General features: G+C 33.7%; 1 protein-coding gene across 1 annotated transcript; it reads left to right on the plus strand.

Moving 5' to 3' along the window:
- Positions 1 to 271: 271 nt before the first annotated feature.
- On the plus strand, positions 272 to 7,094 carry LOC149571489 (beta-glucosidase 44-like). The gene is made up of 11 exons (XM_089813005.1): positions 272 to 616; positions 1,801 to 1,859; positions 2,081 to 2,156; positions 2,391 to 2,462; positions 3,981 to 4,068; positions 4,215 to 4,467; positions 4,970 to 5,085; positions 5,562 to 5,779; positions 5,912 to 5,943; positions 6,360 to 6,462; positions 6,625 to 7,094. Exons 1-11 carry the CDS (start codon positions 397 to 399, stop codon positions 6,894 to 6,896), a joined length of 1,509 nt encoding a protein of 502 aa, XP_089669131.1. The 5' UTR covers positions 272 to 396; the 3' UTR covers positions 6,897 to 7,094.
- The last annotated feature ends 3,528 nt before the right edge of the window (positions 7,095 to 10,622 follow it).

Raw genomic sequence — 10,622 nt, forward strand, 5'->3', positions numbered from 1 at the left:
CTTTGATTTATCGGTCAAGTTGAAAGGTTCTTAAAAAGCCTACCAAAAATCAAGTCTTACTGAATGTGTCCATCACGAGTAACCCTTACTCCACCTTGGTCCCATAGAAATCATAAAGGACCTCCATCAAAAAAAATTTTAACCATCTAGCATTTTACTATATTATAATATTGTGTTGCTTATATTCTTAGAATTACCACTATAGAATTTAACTTTCGGGATCTGTTCCCATTTAAAGTTTGAGCTGATCTTTAGTTTTTAAAGATGGATATCATGTCATGTGATATTATCTATTGAATATAACTAGGCTGCTAATGCGGATTTTCCTATTTAAGGAATCTTAAAGTGTTGGAGTTGTTCAAGCTGAAGCTCAACTGAGCAGAGCAAGAAGTTGAGATGGAAAAGATGATAGTTAGTCTTTTGCTTTGTATGTGTTTCTGCATTGCAGAGCCCTTGGATTGGGCAGGTCAAGGGATCGACACCGGGGGGCTGAGCAGAGCCAGCTTTCCTAAAGGATTTGTTTTTGGCACTGCTACTTCAGCTTACCAGGTTGAAGGAGCTGCAAGTACCGAGGGACGAGGGCCCAGCATATGGGATGCTTTTGTCAAGAAACCAGGTATAATCTATAGTTTTCTTTTTCTTTTTTGTTTGCTCCTTACTGCTCTCATTTGGGTTTTAGTTTTATCTATTTGGGGTTTAGGAAATCATTGGGCGATCCAAAAGAAAGCATTAAAAATAATCTGAAATATGTAACATGACTTACCTTAGGATGAACTTTTTTTTGCAAAGTTGAATGTATTCCATTTTGAATGCTATAACGAGTGATAAGTAGGAGATATTTTCTATAGCAAGTTGAATTGTGAAATTGTTATCAGGATTTAACTGTGTAGTTTTTGAGTAAAATTCATTGACTCCTGTTTTGTGAATAGTGATTCACATGAATCCATCTCTTATGAAAATAAATGGAAAACTTAGCGCTCATTGGATCTAGATGATGCTCACAGAGGTGAAACAACAGGACTTCCCAAGAGGTCACCCATTCCAGTACTACGCCAGCTTGAATGCGCTTAACTACATGGTTTCCTCTATGGTTAAACATACTCTGCTTGTAACCCCATTTGCAAAACCTTCACTAAGTATTGTGCCTTATGAAATATAATGAATACCCAGTATAATTTGAGTTATTCTTGATTCACTATTCAATGTACCCTGTTTGCAACCTTGTCATACCAAAGTTGAATGTATTGCATTTTGAATACTACAAGAAGTACCCAGTAGAGTTTGAATTATAGGTTCACTATTCAATGTACCTTGTTTTCAGTACCCTGTCTGCACCACACTTTTACCAAAGTTGAATGTACCATGTTTTCAAACACTACAACAGGTGCCAGATAGTGGGCATATTTTTGAAAGAGAGGTTGAAGTTTAAAGTCAGAGGGTATAAGGTATATAAGTCTTGTTTGTACTACAGTTAAATGTCTCATTATTTTAAATCATATGCAAAATCAGATCGGCGAGTGGTTTCTAATAAAATTTGAATTGAACTTGTTTCAGTATTCAATATATTCTGTTTATACCAAACAAATGTGCTGGTAGCTTAGTTACTAATTATCTGTATTCTGTTTATACCAAACAAATGTGCTGGTAGCTTAGTTACTAATTATCTGTTGTGAATAGTTTAACCATTGTTTTAATTTATAGAACTAACCGCTTATTTTTTACTGCTTTAATATCAAAAATATTGTGCTCGCACACAGTCCACTCCTTGATCCTGATTTTCTGATTCATTACTTGTTGCAGGTAACATAGCTAATAATGCCACTGCAGAAGTTACGGTGGATCAGTACCATCGATACAAGGTATAAATGGGCTATTGTAATCATGTTAGTAATTAGAATTCTTAAAAGTTTCTCGTCACGTTCCATTGTTGTTACATTTCTCGTTTCTCATTTCTGGTAACTATGTGTTATAGTCATGTTTAGATTTATATCAGACAGATGGTAACTGATCCTCTGTTGCTGAGAAACTAAATGTGAGATATCTTAAACTCCAAATTTAACTGCAAGTAATTGATGTGCAGGAAGATATAGAGCTGATGGTAAAGATGAACATGGATGCATACCGTTTCTCTATATCCTGGTCCAGAATTTTTCCAAGTAAACATTCTAATGGTTTTTTTTCGCTCGGTGCCACATATGGACATTATGGCTAGAATATTTAATACTTTCTCAGTTATAATGTCCATATTTCTTTCTCTAATGTCGAATTTAGGATGGGCGTTGCATTCTTTTAGGATTACATTACAATAGTATTTTATATAATCACATAAATATGATCTTTAGGGTTCAAGTGTTTTGATCCTTGCTGATTTTTTATCTCTGATGACGCAGAGGGGACGGGCCGAGTGAATTACAAGGGTGTCCAGTACTACAATAATCTCATTAACTATCTACTTGAAAGAGGTAAAAGATGTAGCATTGAGTGTACTTACAAGAGTCATTTTCAATGTTCTCTTATTAAGATGGATCTTCTTTTTGCAGTAGAATAGCTTAGTAATCTTCTATATTTGTGAATCTTCACTTAATACTTATTATCAAATAAAAAGGAAAATGCAATTTAATTATACATCAAGCAATTTACTGTTTTCTCTTTCACTTTCACATGACCCACACAGATGCATATACCTACCTGAAAAACGTTTCAGATCACATTGAGGGATCCATAATCAGGAAAAGGAGAGTCTTGTTACCAGTTTTCTTGTGTTTGTAGTTCATTTATATTTGTAATTTGCAATTTTTTTTCTCTTTTTAATTGAGAGAAACTTTTAAGTGACCCATACGCTGATTTACATAAGATTCACCATTATTGACAGAAAATTGTGTGAGGATACTATTAATGCTCTGCATTGTTCATAAATGGATCTTTGGAGTGGCTCTCTGGTTCGAAGTGTTCGATATTGACACTAGAAATGCTGAAAAGTACAGTTTTTCATGATCTAGAATTTTCTCCTAGTAATGGGCTATTTTTATTGGACTTTTTAATCCAACAAAATGTCTGTGTGTGAAGCAATGAAGTTGTTAGATGTGATTTGCTGTTTCTATTGGTTAACTATCAGTTGTAGTCGTAGTCTATTGGTTAACTAACGGTTTAAGTCATGTTAACCATGTTAAGGCACGCTGTGAGTAGTGAAGCATTTATTACAAAGTTTGAATTCTTGAAGCTTCTAGATGATGGCACCCAGATTTATATTTCAAATTAGTTTTTGGCGTCTATTGTCCTTGTATTATAATACCCATTTCATGATGGAATGTAGTGTTGTATGAAGAACTTAATTGCTTAAAGTATTCTCTGTTTTACGCTTGCTGTATTTATTGCTTTGCCATTTACCCATTTCTGCTGCTATTTTTCTTAACAACTGGTATCAGAACTTTGCCATTATTTCCTAACAATTCTGTGATTTAGATTGTGGTTGAAATGTTGTTTCTGGATTCATATAGATGACATTATTTCCTAACAATTCTGCGATTTAGATTGTGGTTGAAATGTTGTTTCTGGATTCATATAGATGACTCTGCACTTCTAATAGTTTCTTCATGTCTAGTATTTGTTCTAGTATTTTGCATTCTACAAGATCGTTTATGGCTTACATCGATCTCTTAATTTTATAATTAATAATTTCTACAAGAACGCCCCCCCCCTCCCTAAATAATCATGGACCTCCAGCTCCTTATATATAGAGCCCAAGCCCTCTCCAGGGACCCCTGCCTTATGACTTACATTGATCTCTTAATTTTATAACTTCAACTTGCGATTCAGATTGTAGTTGAATTTTTCATGTTAATTTTAGATTCGATTGTATGGAAACTATTTTTCCTTATGCATTCTCTCGTCTTAATGATAGATTATAAAGTATAAACTAAAATTTTAATACAAAAGAACTGTCACACATTCAAATTCTGATTATATTTTTCTTTGTTCAGGTATCACACCCTATGCAAATCTTTATCATTATGATTTACCGGAAGGTCTTGAAAAAGCCTTCAAAGGATTGCTAAACTTCAAAGTTGTGTAAGTTAGTTTGGACAATGCTTTTTCCTTCATTTTTTAAGAGATCTGTCAGCCGAACTTACAGTGATTAATTAAATCATCTTTGCAAAACTTTGGATCTTGAGTGTCTGTTCCTCGTGCTGATAACTGTTATCTATTATGTTCAGAGAAGAATATGCAAGATTTGCAGAATTCTGCTTCAAAACATATGGTGACAGGGTGAAAAATTGGATGACATTCAACGAGCCACGTGTTGTTGCTGCTCTTGGTTACGATAATGGCATATTTGCCCCTGCAAGATGCTCTGCTCCATTTGGAAACTGTACTGAAGGAGACTCTGCAACGGAGCCCTACATTGTTGCACATAATTTGCTGCTCTCACATGCAGCTGCCGTACATATCTATAGACAAAAATACCAGGTGAGATATGCTACAACAATAAATTGGCATCAACTAACAATAGGGGGAGAGATCTAGTAGCCACTGGGGTCTGCTCGTGAGGTTTCATGATAGAGACTCTTCAATTATTGTTATTAAAAAGATCTAAAAAATGTACTAATAGTTGATAACACACGTACTAATAGCTGATCACACATGTACTACCAATTGATCATTTTTTAGCTTTCTTGGTTGCTGCTATTGGGGGTTGAACATAATGGGTATGGGGAGAGTGTTTTAAAATGACATTTTTTGACCACTTCACACTCCACGGCCTCTATAGAGAGATCTGTAAATACCCAAATATTGAAAACTTAGTTTTAATCTCTTTAGTTACCTATAGAAATATACCAAAAAAATGTTATAATTTGACTTAAAGTTTAAGAAATCTAAATGCACAAAATTAGTCTGAAAGATTACTAGATCTCTTCCTCTATTCAGCATGAATTGGTCACTCTTACCAAAGTGTTTTCTCTGACCATAGGCGAAGCAGAAGGGAAGAATCGGTATTCTTCTGGACTTCGTGTGGTATGAGCCCCTTACAAATTCCACGGAAGACATGGCAGCTGCCCAAAGATCAAGGGATTTCCATATTGGCTGGTAGGAATAAAATCTCCTTTCTATATATGTTGCCTAGATAAGAACTACGGTTGTTCGGGATGACACCAAGTATAAGAAAGGATAAGATAAAAGAAAATCAAGATGTAGATTTAAATTTTTTTTTTTTAAGGTTTTTCTAATGCTTTCTTATGTTTGGTTTCATCCAAATGATAAATTATGCAATGTGATTTGAAACATCGATATTAAAAAACTTTATACAATCAAATCTAACAGTTCTTCTATTCTCATTGAAACTTCATGAAATTATTAATAGACTTCAACTGAATTTTAAATCGACTTGGGATTGTTTACCTTCATAAGAAAATACTGTAGGCTTAAGAGCCATCCGATACAAACACATAATAATCTTCAAAAAATTGGATGGTTCTCAGACTTCTGATTTGCGAATTAATCTTGCTTACATCCACAATTTCCCTCAATAGCGATCATAACATAAATACTTGTGTGTTTGTCAGGTTTCTTCATCCTATTGTATATGGGAAATACCCTGATAATATGGTGGAAATTGTTGGGACAAGACTGCCTAAATTTACAGAAAAGCAAGCCCAAATGGTTAAGGGTTCAATGGACTTCTTAGGAGTTAATCAGTATACAGCTTATTATATGTATGATCCAAAACAACCCAAGCAAACAGTTACAGACTACCAGATGGACTGGAATGCAGGTTTTGCATGTAAGGTTCTCTAAACACTCTATATTTTAATGTTTTCCAATGATATGTTTTCTCTATTGCATTTGCAAACATTCATTCAAATATTATTATAAATCCAGATTCCTTACATTTGAGTATTGCAAAATCTGACAGATGCACGTGATGGAGTGCCAATTGGTCTAAGGGTAAGATTCTTTTCTATTTATTTTTATGAATAGTCATTTTCTATTAATTTAAAATATGAAGTTGTGTATTCACAAAAAAAAAGGTTGGAGGATATAAGATCAACCTGCAAGTCACATGGTATTGAGACTGGGAAATCAAAAACATCAACGATTCATCAATGAAAGAAAAAAAATAGTATGAAACCCCTCAGACTGCAAAAACAGTGCGAATCGAAGAAGAAAGATCTTATTTATCATCAAAACCCCATACATGAGATTCTTTTCTTTTTACTTATAGAACTAATTGTTCAATCTCATATTGCATTTTGCTGCTGTCAAAAATATTTTTGTCCTCTGTATATTAGACAAAAAAAATTTACCTTTATTTTTCACATATAAAATTACCTTTACATGGATACCGATTGATGATTTTGCAGGCAAATTCATACTGGCTGTACATTGTGCCTTGGGGATTGTACAAAGCCGTGACATATATAAAAGAGAACTATGGAAATCCAACCATGTTTCTATCTGAAAATGGTAAGCATCAGCATCAACCCATCTCATAAAGCACAATTGTGATTATCTAAGGAATTTTTTTTGGAAAGCTTAGTTTCAATCACAGGAACATACCGAATTTCTTGCATTTTGCTTATATGAAAAATTATTTCAATTGCCTTACATGATGCTTTGTGTGAGCAGGCATGGATGATCCTGGAAATGTGACATTGCCTGCCGGGCTGAATGATACAACAAGGATCAACTACTATAAGAGCTACATACAAAGTTTACAACATGCAATTCAAGATGGTGCAAATGTTATAGGATACTTTGCTTGGTCACTGCTGGATAATTTTGAATGGAGATCTGGGTACACATCAAGGTTTGGATTGGTTTATGTAGATTTCAAAACTCTTAAGAGATATCCAAAGATGTCTGCCTACTGGTTTTCTAAGGTTCTCCAACGCAAATAGTCACAACCTCCCTCAATTTATGTCCTGTGGCAAGAAAATCATAACTTCTGTAATTTTTATGTCCTGTGACAAGAAAACCATAACTTCTATGTAATTTTTATGCAATGAAGGTTACCTCACCTGTTGCAAAATAAGGTATAATAATTGTAACAAGCATTGCTGCTTCTAAGATTCCTTATTATAAAGTTCCTATTCACATCTGATCTCGCACATTTCTAATACCTTTGCCTCTATGTCTTTTTTTTCTAACTATTGTGGTGGATAAGGAAAAGGAAGGATCATTCTTATGAATGAAATATAAATTTCATAACTTAGACCAATTTGGGAAGATACAAAACCGAATCTCCAATTTTTTTCAGTAAAAATGTTTGTTAAGGTCCTCCAAGCTCCAAGAAAATGTTTGATGTGACATTCAATAAACAAAAGCCACATGAAAACCATACCAAGCCATTTGCTGTCATGATCAAGGGAAAGAAGCAAAAAATCAGACAATTATAGTTAGGTTTTGAAACTTGTTTCATGGAACTCTGTATCAGATATAAAGATGCAATAACATTATGGGTTAGAAGCTAATTCGATCCCATACACACAAGTATAGTATAAATTCAAATTGTTGTTAAAGAAATAGCACTCTTTTCTAATGAGAGAAGGTATACAATATTTTTTCAATTCCATGGCTAAGAATTTGATTCATAAATAGTAGATATGGTGCCAAAAAAATTAAAAATATTTTCTATAAAAACTTCTTATTGCAGCACTTTTATACTAATCAATAATTTTGAAACTTAACCATGAGCATCCACATATAACAATACAGAAAAGCAAACCATAAAACAATACATAACTCATAATATCATAATTTGTTTTTCAGAAAAACCTAGCTAAGGGAAAACTTTAGTGGCGGTTGTACCCACAACTATGTACTAATACGAAAATACTTTGTTAGGAGTCTTTATATGCATTTAGTACATTAGACTGTGTTAGAGGACTTGATCGTGTTAGTGTTAGTTTGTGGTGATTGATCAGGAAAGTACTATACATACTTCACAAATTCTTTGGGGTTCAGGACATCGCCCTGAATTTTTTTTGAGGCTATTGTTCACCAATTTATGACTAATTATTTGCCAATTTATGGCTGACACGTTGTAACTAATTTTAACCCTAAAGCGACAAAAATACTTGTAAAAAAGGGCTTAGGGTTAGGGATTGTTTCATAAGGTGTGATGCAAAAATTGCTTCTTGTGGTAGTATTCAGTTGTAAGGGATTATAGATTGTAATCAGGTTGTAATCACTGGTTCGCAGTAATATTGGACTTGTTATTTGGTGAATGTAGCCCAGGGGTTTGGATGAACCACGTTAAATCTTGGTGTCCCGTGTTATTTTCTATGTGATTTATTATTTCTTGATATTGTTTATATTTGTATGTAATTGTTATTTCTTCCTGTGGTTTAATCCTAATAGTTCGAGGTCTCAATCCTATTAGGAGTTGTATTACAATATAAAGCTCACTACTTAATAAAGAATCATTGTTCAATTACAAATATAGTAATTGCTATACCAAAAATGACTATATTAACATTACAATGTCTGATTAGTAAATAATATAGCTTGTGTATGATCTAATTCAACATCAAGGCTTGCATATGACCAACAAAACATTAATATAGCATCATCATATATCATAAGTTCATCCATTACCATGCTCGCATACAAATTCTATCTTTCCTTTAACTCTTCTTAATTATTGTCCTAGCCGACTAGCAAAATGTCTTCACAAAACGTGTGGAACAATCTCTACAAGTAATTATTAAGAAATTATATCCAAGGTTCAACATCTAGGATGTCGTCCCTACAATGCCAATCAATTAAATTGGTAAAATAATTCAATTCCTTAGGCCAATTTGCCCTATCTTCAAAAAATGTTCTTGGATAACTGCAAACTCTGCCAATTTTGCCTTTTCAAACCAAAACATGTTCCAAACACAACCTAACCATAGGTGACCTTATGTAAAGCATATACAAACCTTATCTTATCATATTCCAAACTTGTGCCCATATCTAATTAATAAATTGTGTTCGTTGATCAAAATTGTTCGATTGTACACTATGTTCCTACATTATACAGTTTAGGCATTTTTCATGAATACATACTACCAAAACTGATCTTCAAGTTAGGAGATCATGCCAAATGATTATGTTTTCATCAATGACAACATCCATGCCTTCAATACTGATCACTTACCAACACTTTATCCAAATGATCTTTGTTTCTACGTTTTTTTTGGACATAATGTCAGGCTATAAGAATAATTTATATGTTAGTTCTTATTACTCTTTGCAAAGGATTGGCCACCAAATCAGATATACTTGGCTATGATTTGGTTGAAGCTTGTAATTGCAAATGTATCGTTTGGTACATACTCTCTATCTTAGCTTATTAAAACATTCATGATTATCAATATTGAGATCAAATTTTCCTAGAAATCCATATAAAAGTATCCAATTAAGGGTGATAAATTGGGTTCATCCTATAGTGTGTTTGTTGAATGGTGGTAGTATTTTTGTAACCACCAAAGTTCAAACTCATCTTTTCCATTCTAATGGTAGGTGTGTGCCTTCATTGATCTAGTGTACTTTGACATTGATTATTGGAGATGAGGTCCCCAATTATTGAAGCAAGAGAGCCCATATATTGCATATCTAAATTCAACCTAGAAATTCCAAATTATTGAAAACATATTTATACGAGTATGATAAATATGTTTCAATCATCATTTTGTCACTGATGTTAAACCTGGTACTTACTGGTAAGACAATTACTTTTATGATTTAAGTATTATCATTTGGTTGATTGATGAAAAGGATTTGATCAAATGAGGTAACAATAGCACCTAAAGGAAAGGTTGAGTTATGATAAGAAAAAGAATACAAGGATCAATTAAGACAGTGATATTATAGTGCATTGGTAATGTACTTAAGGTTGCAAAGGTTGGTTACATTGAGTAAGTTTAGAAGAATCAAGTTAAACAAAGTTTGTCTGCCAAGATTGACCGAGTGGACAGTAGGTATCGAGAAAAGTTAGTGCAAGTTGAGCAGAAAAATAGTTGGAGCCGAGCAAAGTCAATTTTAGTGTAAGCCAAGTAAAGTTTAGTTGATGCCGAGCACCATTAAACTTTTGATAGTGGATGTCAAGCAATGCAGTATTTGCCAAGCATCGAAAGCCAATTAATGTCGAGTGTTAGCATTATGAGAAAGATCGAGAATTCAATGAATCTAAGCCAACAAGCTTGATTTCTTGGATTGTGTGAACCATGTGGAAGATAAGATTGATGAGTTGGTGGCACAGAAATTCAAGATGAACCATTTTGAGGTGAATTCAAAGAGGATTGAAGGAGAAGTTTCTAGAAGGGAATGCAATGAAATGAGGGGTAGATTTATTGAATCCTATCTAATCTAACCTAACCCTAAAATGGACGATGGAGGATGAATGAAAAAATATCTTAATTCTCTATTTATGGAGATGGTTTGTCAGAAACAAGAGTTGATGTGCAAGAACCTAAGGAAGACAAGGAGTCTAGGGTATTTACTTCATTCAGTGACCTAAGAGAAGAGGCAACATTGGCAAATAAATAAATAAGGCTTAAGGGTATGGATGCTTGAAGGGTGAACAAACTATCAGAGCTAAGAGTGTGAAAGCCAAGCATAGTAGAGGATTGAAACAAAGA

The sequence above is a fragment of the Cupressus sempervirens genome, chromosome 2 (assembly GCF_028749045.1).
Source record: "Cupressus sempervirens isolate cs-2001-9-10 chromosome 2, ASM2874904v1, whole genome shotgun sequence".
Lineage (NCBI taxonomy): Eukaryota > Viridiplantae > Streptophyta > Pinopsida > Cupressales > Cupressaceae > Cupressus > Cupressus sempervirens.

Excerpts from the sequence above, each read along its gene's own strand:
- LOC149571489 (XM_089813005.1), top strand. The coding sequence starts at position 397 with ATGGAAAAGATGATAGTTAGTCTTTTGCTTTGTATGTGTTTCTGCATT. Across the intron at positions 2,463-3,980 it reads TAACTATCTACTTGAAAGAG|GTATCACACCCTATGCAAAT; the intron begins GTAAAAGATGTA and ends TTCTTTGTTCAG. Across the intron at positions 5,780-5,911 it reads CTGGAATGCAGGTTTTGCAT|ATGCACGTGATGGAGTGCCA; the intron begins GTAAGGTTCTCT and ends AAAATCTGACAG.